The 17,548-nt window shown below is 36.8% G+C and overlaps 3 protein-coding genes across 4 annotated transcripts; 2 read left to right on the top strand and 1 right to left on the bottom strand.

Annotated features, from left to right (window-relative positions):
• The first annotated feature begins 1,639 nt into the window (after positions 1–1,639).
• Positions 1,640–10,847, top strand: LOC18018245 (inositol hexakisphosphate and diphosphoinositol-pentakisphosphate kinase VIP2). 2 transcript variants are annotated; one of them, XM_024156523.1, is made up of 30 exons: positions 1,640–2,105; positions 2,269–2,328; positions 2,622–2,668; positions 2,863–2,946; positions 3,068–3,131; positions 3,289–3,442; positions 3,809–3,879; positions 4,020–4,124; positions 4,379–4,471; positions 4,659–4,733; positions 5,167–5,252; positions 5,600–5,806; positions 5,889–5,988; positions 6,070–6,140; positions 6,539–6,617; positions 6,800–6,958; positions 7,097–7,139; positions 7,264–7,346; positions 7,451–7,513; positions 7,593–7,667; positions 8,016–8,141; positions 8,263–8,504; positions 8,610–8,654; positions 8,742–8,808; positions 9,038–9,109; positions 9,271–9,515; positions 9,612–9,669; positions 9,888–10,055; positions 10,160–10,234; positions 10,452–10,847. In XM_024156523.1, the coding sequence occupies exons 1-30, from the start codon at positions 2,019–2,021 to the stop codon at positions 10,716–10,718; spliced, it is 3,171 nt and encodes a 1,056-aa protein (XP_024012291.1). In that variant the 5' UTR covers positions 1,640–2,018; the 3' UTR covers positions 10,719–10,847. The 2 variants fall into 2 exon arrangements, with proteins under 2 accessions (XP_024012291.1, XP_006400025.1); XM_006399962.2 differs by having other exon boundaries at positions 1,640–2,087.
• Positions 10,848–11,291: 444 nt separating this feature from the next.
• Positions 11,292–13,899, top strand: LOC18017954 (probable serine/threonine-protein kinase PIX7). Its single transcript, XM_006399963.2, has 6 exons — positions 11,292–11,795; positions 12,157–12,503; positions 12,602–12,737; positions 12,834–12,970; positions 13,062–13,185; positions 13,281–13,899. Exons 1-6 carry the CDS (start codon positions 11,549–11,551, stop codon positions 13,799–13,801), a joined length of 1,512 nt encoding a protein of 503 aa, XP_006400026.1. The 5' UTR covers positions 11,292–11,548; the 3' UTR covers positions 13,802–13,899.
• Positions 13,900–15,124: 1,225 nt separating this feature from the next.
• Positions 15,125–17,456, bottom strand: LOC18017955 (mitochondrial outer membrane protein porin 3). Its single transcript, XM_006399964.2, has 6 exons — positions 17,284–17,456; positions 16,738–16,805; positions 16,348–16,458; positions 16,144–16,230; positions 15,841–16,049; positions 15,125–15,745 (listed from the first exon to the last, which is right to left on the bottom strand). Exons 1-6 carry the CDS (start codon positions 17,330–17,332, stop codon positions 15,439–15,441), a joined length of 831 nt encoding a protein of 276 aa, XP_006400027.1. The 5' UTR covers positions 17,333–17,456; the 3' UTR covers positions 15,125–15,438.
• Between the last annotated feature and the right edge of the window lie 92 nt (positions 17,457–17,548).

The following is a 17,548-nucleotide window of genomic DNA, read 5'->3' on the forward strand; positions in this document are numbered from 1 at the left end:
CATATCTATTATTAATATTATTGTTGATAAAATTGAAAATAATAGTACAATACATTTAAAAATATTTATATGTAAAAAAATCAATTATCACATAAAAAAATTATCATAAATTTTGAATGTATATAGTAAAACAGTAATAAGAGCTACTAATATAATAATTAGAGAGATGAGAACCAATAAAATTTCAACTTTAAGTAAAAACAAAGACATTAGTCATATTTTAAAATATTATATTTATACATATTTATATATATTTACATAAATTTATATAATTATTAATTTATATTTTTGTTGGAACCATATATTTATATAGGAGTTTCAAAAAAATTATTATCTTATTATTTTATCGAATTTGATGAATTTTTATATTAACCTAATTTGGGATCAGCAAAATTTATTAATTTATAAGGATTATTTAATTTATCGAGTATTAATTTATAGAAGTTCTACTGTATTTACAAAAGAAATGCTAAGAATACAGGCTTATAGTGTCCTCCTGTCAGCGCAAAAGGACACATACTTATACGACCATATAATTAGAGAGTTATGATTTTTAACTACCGACGTCGATTATGAATTCACCTAGCTAGTTTATGTAAATCTCTCTTTCTTCAAAAGTTTTTGTTTGGGGGGGTTAAATTCTTCTAAACGTTGTAGCAAACTTTAATCAATCTGAGTCGGTTCCATAGAGATAAATATCGGTTTTGATTCTTATACTTAATACAAGACTGTCGTTAGAGGTGAGATCACTGAATTGAGCGTCTGATATTTGTTTGTTTGTTTTTTCTTATACAACGGAGGTGTGTTGATGACTTGATGGTTCAAATCCAACATAATTATCAAAGAAGAAAACTGCATAAGAGTTGGTTTTTATGAAGATATAAGTTAAACTTCACTGAAACAGTATTTATTTTTTTCTAAACAGGACTTCATACATGTCAATACCATATAAGAAAAAACTATTACGAATTCTGAGGAAAATCGATTTATACTGTATAAGGTTGATGATAGATATGATCATTTTATGCAACTTTTGTAAACCGACAATATATATATATATATATATATATATATATTATTTCGTTTCTCTTCTGGATATGTATGTCACAATATTTAGAATTCTACCTTCAACCAACCGACAAATGTCTATAGGTTTATAAAACACATTTGGAATACAAGCTACTTTTGCCATATTTCTTCAACATTTGGTCTTTCTATCATTGATTGGATTACAACAGATTTGATGAGCGTCACCATGGACCAATTCGTTTTTTTTTTTCAAAATTAATGAAAGATATATTATATTACTCTGTTGCCAACAAAAATTTAGGCTACCTGAAATTTTACTCTATTGAGTATTGACCACCTCATTTATTCTATTGAGACTGACCACCTCATTTATTCTATAGAGTATTGACCACCTCATTTTTTAAAGAACTTCCTAAAAAGAACACCGTGATTATACTGTATATCCACTTCAATATTTTTTTTAATTAGTTTGTCTAGTTGTGGGTCGGTGACTAATTAAAATATGAATTATTCTAATTTGTAATTACAAGCCAAATCTATATATGCCTTTCATATGCTAAACAATTTATTTTTTTTGTTCAATTCAATGCAACTACTCTGACGCCTGAATTTCCTCTCGCTCTTTTTCCTCGTGCCTTCACCGCACTATAGCGTAGCAATTGCTCTGCTTGCGATCATCGTTTTTCCCAGTAACGTTTCCTCTTCGACTTTTTTCTCTGCGAGATCTCGCATTGCTCCCCCATGTTATTGTCTACATGTTGCTCGCTATGTTCCTTCTCTGATTAGCGGAATAATCCTACCTTATTCGCGGCCCGAGATTGTTCGAAACCGAAGCGATTTAGTCGCTGTTCCTACGTTTTCTCGAACGAGTTTTTCGTTCTGTTTTGTGAATCTCTGATTAGAGAGGGAGAAAAAGAGAGAGAGAACGTCGTCGTGTAGAAATCGAGGAACAAATCAGAAATAGAGAAATATCGGGAGAGCGAGCGAAAATGGGGATGGAAGAAGGAGCAGCTGTTGATAGGAAGATAAAGATTGGAGTCTGCGTCATGGAAAAGAAGGTGAAATGCGGCCCCGAGGTTTTGTTTCCTTTCGTGCTCGCGTTTTTTGCTCTGAAGAACAGATTGCGATGATTTTGTTTGAACCTCTCCGCCCCAAACAAATCTGATACTCCGGTGTGAGTTTTTTTTGTTTGTTTTGAATCCGTGGTCTCTCTCAGAGATTGTTCGTGTGGATTTGCAGGTTTTCTCGGCTCCCATGGGACAAATCATGGACAGACTGCAGGCGTTTGGCGAATTTGAGGTACTCAACTTTCTCGATTTTTTTTGTTACGATTGATGAACCGATGTTCCTCAGGTTGTTTTGATTTGATGATTCCGGACCTGTAGTTTGTTCTTCCACTAGGAGAAATTATTATGCCTTTTTGGTTAGATGACTTCCTCTAATTTGTGATTCCAATTTTATTAAAAGATGTTTTCTGGGTGGCGTTTGTCTATGCGGATTCTATGGTGTATTCTTTTTATTTCCCCTTTTATATGTCATCTTCTAGAGTCTCTGGACCATTTCTAAGAATTTTTTTACCACATTATTACTAGATCATACATTTTGGGGATAAGGTGATACTTGAAGATCCAGTAGAAAGGTATGTGTATAAGTGTATTAATAGCGTTTTTTACGTTTGGCTCTGCCCTACCATTTTATTATCTTTAATTCACGTGATGCATGTATTTTATAACACATTTCTCGATTAGTTTATTAGGAGAATGTATAATTAAAGATTATCAAGTACAGTTATATTCTGGGACCAAAACTTCACCAGGGAATTTTCTATTTCAGTTGGCCGATTTGTGATTGTTTGATTGCTTTCCATTCCTCTGGATATCCTCTTGAGAAAGTTCAAGAATATTCTTCTTTAAGAAAGTGAGTTCTACCTTTTAAACTTTTGTTGACAGTTCAGTAAAATGCTCATTTTACATGTTTACCAGTTAAAATAAATCTTCTTTGGCTTTTAACGTAGCCTTCTCAAACTCTTATGATTCAGGCCCTTTTTAGTGAATGAACTGGATCCGCAATATCTTCTTCATGACCGCCGGAAAGTGTATGAGGTATGCATTTTTTACTGCATGAGAGTTGGCCTCTGCATTTCTAATCACCATATCATTTTTCTTTTTCATGTCTCCCCGTCATTTGTTTTTTCAGAAAAAGAAGAGCTATATACTTTCTCCTTAAATAATAAAACTTTCTTTTTATGTGCATCTATAGCATCTTGAGATGTATGGTATCCCAGTTCCTAGATATGCTTGTGTCAATAGAAGAGTACCACACCAAGACCTTGAATATTTCGTCGAGGAAGAAGATTTTGTTGAGGTTAATGGTGAACGATTCTGGAAGCCATTTGTTGAAAAGCCCGTCAATGGTGAGCTTCTCTTTCCAGATTTTAACCTCTCTCTCTTTTTGCTGTTTTACTGTGAAACGTTCTTAACTATCCATAAACCAAAATCTTGAGCTTGATTCTGTGTCACCGGAATGTTATTACTTTTGGTTTATTAGTTTATTTCATATTATAGTTCAGTCTTTCCTCTGCATATACGCGGTATGTAAACAGTAGGTGAATCTTAAATTATTTGAGTGCTTGTTGCCCATTCAGGAATGTAACACAGTGATTTTTCTAAAGTTTCTTCCTCGCTAGTTCTTGGCTATCACCCTTGATCCCGATTGTTTTTCTGCTTTGCAGATATTTTTTATTGTCTGCTAATAATTGACATTCTTTTTGCTTGTAAAGGAGATGACCATAGTATTATGATATACTACCCTAGCTCAGCAGGTGGAGGCATGAAAGAATTGTTTCGAAAGGTACTGCATCTTTCTGCAGATCTTAGCTTCTCTAGGGTTTAACTGTTTAGTTGAATATTATTGTAAGAATATGTGGCACATTCCTGTGGTTAACCATTGTAATACCCCTATCATCTTTCTGATCCATGCTATTGTTTCAGGTTGGGAATCGGTCAAGTGAATTTCATCCTGAGGTCAGAAGAGTAAGGAGAGAAGGTTCTTATATATATGAGGAGTTTATGCCTACTGGGGGAACTGATGTCAAGGTTGTGATTCTGATGCCATCTAGATGTTTCTAGATAAGCTAATTCTGTTTTATTCTCATGTCGGTATCCAGGTCGCTTAAATTTCAAAAGTTGCCGTGTTTAAGTTCTATGATGTTCTGTTGACTGTTCATGTATTGGATATGTTCCATGTGCCAGCTGGAATAGCTTTGATGGCTTGTTGTTTGTCTGGATAACATTTTGGTTCAATCTTGGCTTTAATAAGTGTATGACTGATAGTCCACCATGAAATACAGGTCTACACTGTGGGTCCCGAATATGCCCACGCTGAAGCAAGAAAGTCACCGGTTGTTGATGGTGTAGTCATGAGGAATCCGGATGGGAAGGAAGTAAGTCTGTCGATCATTACCAAACCATTCAACATATGAAACCTTACGTGGCTCCTCTTTTAATGAAGAATGGAGCTATGGTCAGCAGGGTACCAAAGGCTGTCGATTATATAAGAGGAATCGTAGCTTATTTTCTATAGAACGTTGATGTTCAAATTTTGATCAGGTACTGATATTTGTTGAACAGGTGAGGTATCCAGTTTTGCTTACACCTGCGGAGAAGCAAATGGCGAGAGAAGTTTGCATTGCATTTAGGCAAGCGGTATGTTGTGATTCCAATTATCTGGCTGTCACTGTGTCTTGCAGAGTTCTATTGCCTCATAATTAATTTGCACAGCAGTAATAAGGAGACATGCCTCATTCTTTCATAATGCTTAGATTGAAATCGTTGAGCTGAATTGTAAACTACCATTGAATTGTTTTAAATGCTCTCTTTCATATTCTCTTCCACAATAGAATCCATGTTAACTGCTTGCTTACAGGGTCATCAGTCAGAAGTAATGATTACTTAGTTTGCTTGTAAGATACTCTAACTTCTCCATGGTTAAAATCTGCTTTCAGACTAAATGTTTGGTAACGTACAAATTATCCTCTTATAAAAACACAAGCATACACACATGTTTTTGGTGTCAGGCAAAATAGAAGCAATTATTGTCTGATATAATGCATTAGTGGAATCATTTTCGTGTTTGCAGGTCTGCGGATTTGATCTCTTACGATCTGAGGGAAGCTCATACGTTTGTGACGTAAATGGATGGAGTTTTGTAAAGAACTCTTATAAGTAAGATACTAGTCTGAAATTTTATTCCATTGTGACTACTGTTTCAGTCATATCTTCGCAGGGAAAATTACAAATCATAAAATGTATGCTGCCGCTTACCTAGCTTTAATAAATTATGTTCATGGAGTGTATTTCAATTCTAGAGTTTTTTTTAGCATAATTTGTCTTCTAGGAAAACACATTTTGGCTATAAGCTAGTGGACACTCGATCATTAATTTTGTTTTTTTATTGAACTTGGAAAGCTGAGGTGAACTTAGACACCTGTGTGCTGCCTCCTTTTAAACTCGCAGCTTGCATTCATTTGGACTTTTAGTAAGAAATGTCACCCGATCTCTTTCATTGTAAGGTATTACGACGATGCTGCTTGTGTGCTACGGAAAATGTTTTTGGATGCAAAGGCTCCTCATCTTTCTTCGACAATTCCTCCTATTCTGCCATGGAAGATCAATGAACCTGTTCCTTCTAACGAAGGTCTAACTCGCCAAGGAAGTGGCATCATTGGAACATTTGGGCAGTCGGAGGAGCTACGCTGTGTTATTGCTGTTGTTCGGCAGTATGTTTTAGCATATGATCACATGTCCTCTCTAAACTCCTTTATGTTCACTTTCTGAGTTGTGTTTAACTTCCCTTGACAGTGGTGATAGAACCCCGAAGCAGAAAGTGAAACTAAAAGTTACAGAGGAAAAATTGTTAAACCTGATGCTGAAGTACAATGGAGGAAAGCCAAGAGCTGAGGTAGTTCAGGATTTTCTATCTTCATCTTCGTCCTTCCTACACCAATATTCTTATGCTGTGCAATATTTTCCTTATTTGCAGACAAAACTTAAAAGTGCCGTCCAACTGCAAGATCTTTTGGATGCCACAAGAATGTTAGTTCCTCGTACAAGGTAGACCCCTCATAGTGATCTTATGACTTGAGTTACACTTCCTGTAATGATCATTTTTCTTGCCTGAGTGGTACTCTCGGATACACAATTCCTTACTAATTATAAGAGCCAGTGGATCCAAGGATTTCATTGATAGGAAATCTAACTTTAATGAAGGAGCATACCTCATTGTTGGAACACTCCTGATGTTTCTGTGAAATATATTCCAACTGGTTCCCTAATTACATATTAGCAGTAACCAAACAGTGGCGTTGATATGCTATTTTTTTTCTACTTGTGAACTCTTATGAATTTTCCCGTTGAAGCTTCTTCTGCATAGACTAATATGATTCATTACTAATGATGTATACGATATGAAGTTTGGTAACTATCTTACTGTATATATGTTTGATTTTTAGGTCAGGTGAAAGTGATAGTGATGCAGAAGACCTTGAACATGCTGACAAGCTTCGGCAAGTTAAAGCCGTTCTTGAAGAGGTGTGCAGTCCCATGTCGTTCCCTTTTCTCTGATTCTTTCCATTTTACGAGCTTTATCCTTTATGCAGTCCCATATCCTATCGAATATAGTCCTTGTAATGAACGCTTTACTTTAGTTTTTGGAGGGATGTTTGGAACTTTTACAAATTCTGTCTCATGTTATAGATGTGCTAAACGTGCAGGGAGGACATTTCTCAGGTATATACAGGAAGGTTCAACTAAAGCCGTTGAAATGGGTGAAAGTACCAAAAAGTGATGGTGAAGGTGAAGAAGAACGCCCAGTGGAGGCTCTTATGGTTCTGAAATATGGGGGTGTTTTAACTCATGCTGGTCGAAAGCAGGTAAAGATGATATTAAATGCATTGCGAACCTCAGTAGTGGTATTGCTAATGGAGGTGTATTTTATGTTAGGATATCTAACATCAGTACAAGGGGTTGAACTATTCTTTGATGTTTGCTTGATTTTTTTTTCCCCACAGGCAGAAGAACTTGGTAGATATTTTCGAAACAATATGTATCCAGGTGACTGAAACTTGATCTACTTCCTATATGTCTTTTACAGTTTACTGAAACATTTCATTCATTTTGTTGATCAATATAAGTTTTATATCTGAGTGGTTTACAACAAAATGGGCTATGCTTGCAGGTGAAGGTACTGGTTTGCTCCGTCTCCATAGTACATACCGTCATGACCTTAAAATTTACAGTTCTGACGAGGGGCGTGTTCAGGTACAAATTTACACTGGACTTGGTCTTGAATTCAATCTTCTGTATATTCTCCATCGGTTGCACTACCCCAGATCAATATATGAATATAGTTTCACTGATTGCAGATGTCTGCAGCAGCTTTTGCTAAAGGCCTGCTTGACCTAGAAGGACAGCTGACCCCAATCCTGGTTTGCTGTTTTCTTTTACAGAGGTAGTATACTACTTGGCAGTGTCATATCCATTAAACTTCTTACTTTCTTTTTCTAGGTTTCTCTAGTTAGCAAGGACTCTTCTATGTTGGATGGCCTTGATACTGCGAGCAGTGAAATGGAAGAGGCCAAGGTTTCCCCTCCCCCCCCCCCTCTTCTTTATTGACAACTTGATTGTGGCTTCAGCCGATATGAGACGAATCAAAGTCAATTTGGTACATGTCTGAAGCATCAACCAATAATCAGTAGTTAGCGTTCTAGATTGGATTTGTTTCCAAGATACCCGAATTTTTCTTCATGAAGTGGCTAAGTAGAGGCATCTCAAATACACTTGCTCATCTGATGTTTGTACTAGTGGTTTTTTTTTCATGCAAGATGAATTTCATCTTAGAAAAGTAGGGTGGGTCGTATTCTCGAATGTACATTAACAATCATGTGTGATTCTTTACAGCTTCGAATTATTTTCCTAATTTGACTGCAGACTCAATTGAACGAGATCATAACTGCCGGCACAAAGATGTTACATGATTACGTCTCGTCTGAACTACCTTGGATGACTGATGGGGCTGGCCTTCCTCCTCAAGCTGAAGAGCACCTACCTAAACTGGTACTCACATATTTTTTCTGTAAACTTCCATCGATTAGCCCCGGATAAAAGGGAATATCTAGTGTTTTTATTTGAGAGCACAAGAATGTATATACTCAGCGTTACTCGTCTGTTTAATTAGGTAAAACTAGCTAAAAAGGTGACTGAACAAGTGAGGCTACTTGCAAACGATGAAGACGAGAATCTCACTGAACCTAGCGCTTATGATGTAGTCCCTCCCTATGATCAAGCAAAGGCCCTTGGCAAGTCAAACATTGACGTTGGTCGGATTGCTGCTGGATTACCCTGTGGTAGTGAGGGATTTCTTTTGATGTATGCTCGGTGGAGAAAACTCGAAAGGGACCTCTACAACGAAAGAAGAGAGTAAGTGTATGGCCATATTTAATTTACTAATGCTTCTCGATTTCTCATGCTTATTTTCTGCATGAGTTTCTTTTGAGTAGCACTGATCGTTGGAATTAAATGCAGCCGGTTTGACATAACGCAGATTCCTGATGTTTACGATTCGTGCAAGTAAGCATTGTGTTTCAGTCTATTATAATCTATCCTAGCTTTTAATTTCTCTATTCTGAATATCGTGCAATGTGTTGTCAATACCAGGTACGACTTGTTACATAATTCTCATCTCGACCTGAAAGGACTAAACGAACTCTTTAAAGTTGCTCAGGTATGAGCTGAATTTAGAGACTGAAGTTTATGTTCCTTTTTCTGAAACTTCAATGGTATTTCTCAATGTACCATTCTACAGTTGTCTTGGTGAGACAATTTTACTTTACTACCGACTACTGAGCCATGCGTCCTAGATTTCCAGATTCAAACTGTGCCTTTACGAAGTGTACATATCTATTTTGCATTTTGATCATGGATTGTGTTGATTGTGTGTTGTGTGGTTGCAGTTACTTGCAGATGGTGTAATCCCGAATGAGTATGGAATCAATCCACAGCAAAAGCTCAAAATAGGTTCAAAGGTGGGTTCCTCGATCAACGTGGCATTCTAACTCCCACAAAGGCATTTAATGCCTATTTTCCTCTCTTTGGAATCTCCTTAGGATCCATGATTATTTCAGATGATCTCATAGCTTACCGTTTGATTTTTTTTCTTTCTGTTTTTTTTTTAAAAAAAATTAAGATTGCTCGTCGCTTGCTGGGTAAAATCTTGATTGACTTGAGGAATACTCGAGAAGAGGCCATGAGTGTTGCTGAACTGAAGAACAGTCAAGACCAAGTCTCAGTGTCATTATATTCGTCGAGAAAGGAGGATAGATATAGTCAACCAAAACTTTTCATTAAAAGCAATGAGTTGAGGCGGCCCAGCACTGGAGAGAATAAAGATGAAGATGATGATAAAGAAACCAAATACCGACTGGATCCAAAGTAACCGAAAAGTCTTTTTATTCCTACTATTATATTATAAGTGACATTATATTTCCTATATCTTTTAATTTCACTGATTTATCGTGTTACCTTTAGGTATGCAAATGTCATGACGCCCGAACGTCATGTGAGGACACGGCTTTACTTCACATCTGTGAGTTCCTTCTTCCATTTGGTCTCGTTCTTACAAATTCCTGATTTTCTGCTACATGCAAGCATCCGGCTGGCAAAAATAAATAAAAACTATTGACATATATAGAGGCTCTAGGGATTAGAGTTTGATTTATGGCTAGATCACGCGACTAGCTTGTTTTTCAGTGAAACATGTGGATGCATTTATTCATGACTTTTCTGCGATGAAACGATTGACAGGAATCACATATTCATTCTCTGATGAATGTTCTACGGTATTGTAACCTCGACGAGTCTCTTCAAGGAGAAGAAAGTCTCGTCTGCCAAAGCGCATTGGAACGCCTTTGTAAAACCAAAGAACTTGATTACATGAGCTACATTGTCCTAAGACTGTTCGAGAACACCGAGGTTTTACAATGCACCCGCCTTTCCTCTCCAACTCATGCGTTCAAGTCTTTATACTTACTCGTGCCTGAAACCAGACATTGAAACCTATAAAATGTTTTCTGCAGGTATCTCTGGAAGACCCGAAACGATTCAGGATCGAACTTACATTTAGCCGTGGCGCAGATTTGTCTCCCTTAGAGGTAAAGAGCAAAGAGTAACTACACTCTTTCTTCTTGGGTATTTGGTTTTTTTTTTTATAAGTGGGGAAAAACCCAAATCAAAAGCTAGATTAATCCCAAAGCGTATAATTTGGATTGGTGTTTGAGTATGGCTAGATATTTTGAAAAACTACGTACACCGTTGCTTTTTTTATTGATTAAAAAAGCCTTTTTTAAAAATATAAGTTTGTGACGACAGAAGAAGGACGAGGAAGCTGAGTCATTACTCCGGGAACACACACTTCCGATAATGGGACCAGAGAGGCTTCAAGAAGTTGGTTCTTGTTTGACCCTCGAAACAATGGAGAAGATGATACGCCCATTTGCAATGCCGGCCGAAGATTTCCCTCCGCCGTCAACTCCGGCAGGCTTCTCCGGTTACTTTTCTAAAAGTGCCGCCGTGCTCGAGCGTCTTGTCAAACTCTGGCCCTTCCACAAAAACTATAATTCTAATGAAAAAAGCTAATAAAAGCCAACAAAGTGGATGTGTGCTGTCGTCTATTCTTCTTAATCCATCTCCTCTTTGGACAAAAATTTTGGTTTTTTTCATTTTTTTTTTTCCTAATTGAGTAAAGAGCTAAAAAAAGCGTTAATTGTTTTTGTCTCAGAATCGTTAATTGTTTTGTTTTAAACAGTTCTTTTTTTGGTTAACCAATATTGGAAATTTCCAAGCTTTTATTAGTCATTTACCTTTCCATTACGATTCCTAAAACAAAAAATGATATTAATTGGAGGCACGTATGCCGAAAAAGAAGAAAGATTTAAAATGAAATGGAATTTGATTCGTACCTTTTATTTTCCCAGAGAATAATATTAATAAGTGTTGATAATTGGTTCCAACCAGACAAAATAAAACACATCCAACACAAATCCAGGAGATTTGTAACCAAGAATAACTAATGTTAATAATCAATTATGAAGTGATTAATTAATGTACATCGGTGATTAAATTTGTTTATTTTTTTTATACGAAATGTGTATATTTGTTACTGTAGAAGCACATGTGAAAAAAATATCACTTTTGCTGCTTCATAATTTCCTCTTTGCCCGTTCTACCCAGTCTACTCTTCTCCTCTGCACATCTTCTCTCTCTCTCCGCAGACATCAATTCCCCTTTTTGACTAAAATTCCGTGACTTGGGGTTTGATCCATTCCCAGTGAATCTCACTGCTTTTATCAGAAAATCACTACTTTTTCTCTTGTTTTTAAATGAGGGGTTTTCTTCCAAAAAACTATGGTGGTCTGATCAAATAAATCATCTCTGTGTTCTTTTTATTCTTTGTCTGTGTTGGTGAGATGGGTTTGGGCGATGCTGATGCTGTTACAGCTAAAGAGAATTGGCAATCGGAGAAATCTAACGAGAGTGAGAACAAAAGGAAGAAGAAGAAGAAAATCAATGGTGATAACTGTGAAGGCGAAGATTTAGGAGAAGAAGAAAGAGAAGCAAGTGGGTGTTGGGTCAAATTTAGGTTTATGATTGGTTGCATACCTTCAAAATCAGATGTTGATGCTTCTTCTTCTCTCTATGGCACTACCAGCACCGGTATATTAATTCATCTTATTTTTTCCCTTTTGGTTTCTGAAAATTCGAGTTTCGAGAGAGGGTTTCTTTTTTAGCTAAGCAGACTTTCCCTTTGAATTGAGAAAATGAAAATCATATATTTGTTTTCCAACTGTATATGTTTCCATCTAGGGTTTTTCTTTGACAATTTGTGCAAAGTTCACGTGATGTTTATGATGTACCCTTTAAGGTTCTTTGTTTCCAGATTTAGGGACATGGAGTTAGGGTTAATTTGAAACTTGATTGTGTTTGGAGTTTTATCTATTTGATTACATCTTACTTTCTCAATGAAGCTGCGTTTTGTGGGATCTTCTAAAGATTTTGTTTTTTGCTTTTGTTTTAGCTACAACAATGGAAAGTAAATCGGCAAATGAGAAATCAAATGATCAACCAGCTGGTCCAGTTTCCTCCACAACAACAACTAGCAATGCAGAAAGCTCTTCATCCACTCCAATGATCAGCGAAGAACTTAAGCTTTATTCTAACCTGAGGAAGTTTACTTTCAATGATCTTAAGCTAGCTACTAGAAATTTCAGACCGGAGTCTCTTCTTGGAGAAGGAGGTTTTGGTTGTGTCTTCAAAGGATGGATCGAAGAAAACGGGACTGCTCCTGTTAAACCCGGTACTGGGCTTACTGTAGCCGTCAAAACCTTAAATCCTGATGGACTTCAAGGTCACAAAGAATGGCTTGTAAGATACCTTTTCTTCTTCTGTTTCTTATCACTTACCGCATAATCCTTTATATCAGTTTCCCTTTTAATATGTGTTCCTGCTTGTTGCAATTGCAGGCGGAGATTAATTTCCTTGGTAACCTTCTTCATCCAAATCTAGTTAAGCTGGTCGGTTATTGCATCGAAGATGATCAAAGGCTGCTTGTTTACGAGTTTATGCCTCGAGGAAGTTTGGAGAATCACCTTTTCAGAAGTATGTAAACCCATAACCTCGTATATTCATAGACCATTTTTAAGTTTTCAATGTTTAATCTTTACCTTGCAATTCCCGTGCTTATCATGTTTAAAGGGTCGTTACCTCTTCCTTGGGCTATCCGGATGAAGATTGCATTAGGTGCTGCAAAAGGTCTCAGTTTCCTCCATGAAGAGGCTTTGAAACCTGTTATATATCGAGATTTCAAAACATCAAACATTTTACTTGATACAGTATGTATCTTATTCCTTACCATCTGTATCGTATACTTACCTTCTTCTTCTTTAGCCTCTAACAGTTGGAATCAATAATTTCCATTTTCAGGACTACAATGCAAAACTATCAGATTTTGGACTTGCCAAAGATGCTCCTGATGAAGGCAAAACCCATGTCTCTACTCGAGTTATGGGTACATATGGCTATGCTGCTCCCGAGTATGTAATGACCGGTGAGTCTCCTTTGGCTTCATCTATTGCCTTTGCTTTGAAATATTTAATGTTTACACTTTTGTTGATTTGCTTCCCATTTAATTCCTTAAATAAGGTCACTTGACATCAAAGAGCGATGTATATAGTTTCGGGGTGGTTCTGCTTGAAATGCTGACCGGACGAAGGTCTATGGACAAAAACCGACCAAACGGTGAGCACAACTTAGTGGAATGGGCAAGACCACATCTCCTTGACAAAAGAAGGTTTTACCGGTTACTTGATCCAAGGCTCGAGGGCCATTTCTCAATCAAAGGATCCCAAAAGGTGACTCAGCTTGCTGCTCAATGTCTTAGCCGTGACCCCAAGATTAGGCCAAAGATGAGTGATGTTGTGGAAGCACTTAAACCACTTCCGCATCTCAAAGACATGGCGAGCTCTTCTTACTACTTTCAGACAATGCAAGCCGAACGTTTGAAAAATGGGTCCGGTCGATCTCAGGGAGGAAACGGATTTGGATCAAGAAACGGGCATCAGCAACCTGTGTTTCGGACTCTGTCTAGTCCTCATGGTCAACATGGTTCTTCGCCTTATCGACATCAGATTCCTTCTCCAAAGCCGAAAGGAGCAACTACATAGCTCTTGCGTGGACCAAACAAAGAAAGCCTATAAGGTTTCAAAGCTTTTATCCAGGCTCGTCCCTCCTTTAAAGCATGTAAAACATTGGCTTTAGGCCACATTATATGGAAAAAAATGGGCCACAGTTTCAAAAGGTGATCGTAGCATAGATGGTCATGTCTGAAAATTCTAGTTCGAATCCGTTTGATGCTCATTTTCTCCTTTTGTTTAATGATCTCGACATAAGAGTAGACATTTAACATTTTCTCTTTGATGTAAGAAAAAAAAAACCTTTCCTTCGTCGTCGTTAGGCATTAACTAAGCTTTTGTTTTTGCCGACATATTTTTTCTATTGATTCGCTCAGAATTTTATCTGGATTGTATCTACTACGTCATGTAATTTAGATAGTTTGGATTATAATCTTTGCATTTTCATCTTCTACCTCGTATTATAGAACCACTCTTTTCTAAAAAAAAAAAAAAAAAGTTCACTCTTGCCTCCAATCATGCGTACTCTTCTGTTTGAGAACAATGTGTTTTGTGACAATTGTTGCTTCGATCCGATACAGTGTATTCCTGTCTTGGCCAAGATAATCGAAACTGATGCTTTTTACAGGCTTAGTCTATCTTCTTTCCAATTATAGTTTTTTCTTACCACTAAGATCAAAATGGGCCGGGGCTGGTAACTCAAAATACATCGAATTCGTAATTTACTTTTTGTTCGAGATCAAAGAAACTCAGATATTTAATCATTCAAATTTCTTCTTTCATTTAGCTCTAATTTCAGTTTACTTTATTACTAAACTCATAAAAAATTATTATTTAATCAAATAATGAGCTCAACCAAAAATAAAAGATGTATGAAACAAAAAAAAAATATATCTACTGTGGAGATAATTGGTTCAGAATGTTTTAAGATATTCATATACGATTAAAATTCATAGATTATGCTCTTCTTGTCACGTTTTAATTTATTGTATTTTAAATGACTCATTCAACGTCCATTTGAAATGTTCGAATCTAATAAGAAATATTCTTCATATTTCCTTCATCTTTTTAAAAAATTAATACTTCAAAAACATGGAAGCACATCAAACTAAACGAAAAATTATAATATACGAAAGACAAATCTCAAACACATTTGTGATAAAGAAGAGTTGGACCGAAATAAATATGAAGAATATTTCTTAATAGATTCGGACATTTCAAATGAACGTGGACCCACTGTGTACAAGCCAAAGCATACAAAAAAAAAACAAAAGTAATGGACTGAAACAAATCGGACAAAATCAAATCTCCTGCGACAACATATTAAAGAAGCAAAATAAAACTGAACCAGTGAAAAATCTCTCAGAAAATCCACTAAAGAACTCGAAAATCAAATCGAGTGGAACAGAGTTTTTTAGCAGAGCAGAAAATTAAGAGCGACAGATAATAAGGAAAACTGGAAAAGGATCTTAATGGTTCATCTTCAAGACGATCCTTTTAATAGTATTTTTTTTTCTTCTTATTTCTACAAATCCCAACACCGATTTTTAAAAAAGGAACAAATGAAAGATTTGTAAAGCAAACCAGACAGAAATTAGTCCAAAGATTAGAAGACGAAGAAGATGAAATAACTATGCTACCCTTCCAAGGGGGCCCCATTTGGATTCTCTTCAAGGCTTGAGAGCGAGAGCAAACCCAAACTTGGGATTCTTCTCGATCGACTTAGAATCAACCTCTCCAGAAATGGTGACGAAAGACTTTGGACGCCACTCGTGTTGGATCAGTGCGTTGGCTACACCAGCATGGTTCACGCGTGCCTTCACTGTGGTCAAGGGGTCAAGAGCGTGCTGTGTCCCGACGGTTATGGCGTTCTCTTTGGTCGTGAAGTTGTGGCTAACCTCAGCTCCAACCACTGTGTTGCTCAACGGGTTCACAATGTGGTAGTAGGACGCATTCAGTTTCTCGCCCTTGTCGTTCCTTCCAAAACAAAAGCAAAAGACCACAAAAGATCAAAACACTATAAAATTAACAACTGCATATAATGAGGTGGTTTGATCATTGGAGGTACTTACAGAGTAAGAGAAGCAATCAAATCGTCTTTAGTGAAGCTGAAACCAGCATTGAAATGTTTGAAATTGCCAGACTCGGTGTTGAATGACACATCGGCACCAAGAGCCAAGACATTGGTTCCAACCACACCGGAGAAATTGACAATCGGGTTTGCTGTCAATCCAACGCTGGTGGAGATACCGGCGTAGTCGTGCAAGTACTGCAGCTCAACCTGTTTAAAAGAGAAAGCCACAATGGTTACAATACAGATTTTTTATATAACCAACTATTAACTATAACACTCAATGAAGTTATTCATATATTACCTTGCCAGATTTCTGATCAGGCAACTTGGCGCTAAGGATTGCCTTCAATCCAGGGGTAGCCTCATCATAGGTAAAAGTCGTGAGAAGCTGCAAATTATTTACAAACAGATTGTCAAGTGAATACTCTAGCAGAAATCAACATGCTAAAGTAAAAAGACATATTATACAAGTTATTGGGGATGATTAATGGGTAAGTATGCTTACAGAAGAATCAGTAGCAACTTTGATGTCAGCAGTGAATTTCTTGTTCTTCACTTGAGTAGCTACATCAGCCAAAAACAAGTCTCCCTTGTTTGTTCCACTGGTGGTGATCGCCTAAAAATCATAACAAGTAGGTAACACAGCAAAGGAGATAAGTTCATGAATCATGATATTCGGTGAATCAAATGAAAAGCAAATTACACAAACTTTGAAATTTCACACAAACTTTGAAAGCTGTAAGAGCTCAATCTCGAGAGATAAAAGCAAAGTTTAATCCGAACAGATGACTAGTAATAACGTAAATCTCGTCTCAGACACTAACAATGAAACTCAAAATTTCTGCAGGCAGCAAAAGATAAGTATCAAGAACTGATATCTAATAAGAAAACTTACAACACCAGATGCAGAGTATGTGGTGATACTGAGTTTCTGGTCTCCTTGGTAGTCCTTGTAGAGAAGGTCTGCAATCGAATCGAAGGAAAAAAGAGCAACAATCAGACACTTAAGATTCGAAACTCATTCAACAAACAAAAATCTAATAGCTGATTCGAATAGACATGAGACAGGTTCTGTACATAGATGGACATTTTCCAGATCCACGAAGAATTTTCGAATACAGCTATATAACGAGTGACCCAGGCATTATCAATCGAACTAACTCGTTTTATCTATAAGAATTAAACGAAATGGAGCATAAATCGACGGAAACGATTATCAATCAGCTCATAAACACCAAGACTAAGGATGCATCCACAAATTTCGACAACCTAAGCGCGACCAAAAGAAAGTGAAGTAGACCAATATTGAGAAACCTATTAAATTCAACGAATCTCAGCAAATACCACAAACCAGCAGCAAATCCGATTACGAAAACCACGAATGTCAAGACACTGTCACATTCACCTCAGAGAAATAGATGAAAAAAATTCGAGAGAGTACCTCTGGCTTTTTTGCCGATTTCGGTGTAGAGACCTGGACCTTTAGCCATGATTGTTTCTGGAAAAATCGAAGAAGTTGATAAATAAGACGAAAGAGCAGAGAATAGTAATATGGCTTTCTGGTGAATGAGGTGTGAAATGTATATAAGGGGAAGAAGAGAACCCTAAATCCCTTCATTTTTTTTTCCTGCTTATCAAGCAAAAATATTTTAGCCGTTGGATCGATATTATTTTCCCCTTTTTACAACCGTCGATTCATTTATTCC

Source organism: Eutrema salsugineum, unplaced genomic scaffold (assembly GCF_000478725.1).
Source record: "Eutrema salsugineum unplaced genomic scaffold, Eutsalg1_0 scaffold_2, whole genome shotgun sequence".
Lineage (NCBI taxonomy): Eukaryota > Viridiplantae > Streptophyta > Magnoliopsida > Brassicales > Brassicaceae > Eutrema > Eutrema salsugineum.

What these genes read in the sequence shown, in the direction of transcription:
- LOC18017955 (XM_006399964.2), bottom strand. Translation starts at nt 17,332, where the DNA reads ATGGCTAAAGGTCCAGGTCTCTACACCGAAATCGGCAAAAAAGCCAGA. An exon ending in AATCGGCAAAAAAGCCAGAG is followed by an intron (nt 16,806 to 17,283) that starts GTACTCTCTCGA and finishes ATTCGATTGCAG; the next exon opens with ACCTTCTCTACAAGGACTAC. An exon ending in CTGATCAGAAATCTGGCAAG is followed by an intron (nt 16,050 to 16,143) that starts GTAATATATGAA and finishes TCTTTTAAACAG; the next exon opens with GTTGAGCTGCAGTACTTGCA.
- LOC18017954 (XM_006399963.2), top strand. Translation starts at nt 11,549, where the DNA reads ATGGGTTTGGGCGATGCTGATGCTGTTACAGCTAAAGAGAATTGGCAA. An exon ending in CTATGGCACTACCAGCACCG is followed by an intron (nt 11,796 to 12,156) that starts GTATATTAATTC and finishes CTTTTGTTTTAG; the next exon opens with CTACAACAATGGAAAGTAAA. An exon ending in GGAGAATCACCTTTTCAGAA is followed by an intron (nt 12,738 to 12,833) that starts GTATGTAAACCC and finishes TCATGTTTAAAG; the next exon opens with GGTCGTTACCTCTTCCTTGG.
- LOC18018245 (XM_024156523.1), top strand. Translation starts at nt 2,019, where the DNA reads ATGGGGATGGAAGAAGGAGCAGCTGTTGATAGGAAGATAAAGATTGGA. An exon ending in GAATATTCTTCTTTAAGAAA is followed by an intron (nt 2,947 to 3,067) that starts GTGAGTTCTACC and finishes CTTATGATTCAG; the next exon opens with GCCCTTTTTAGTGAATGAAC. An exon ending in GACAGCTGACCCCAATCCTG is followed by an intron (nt 7,514 to 7,592) that starts GTTTGCTGTTTT and finishes TTCTTTTTCTAG; the next exon opens with GTTTCTCTAGTTAGCAAGGA.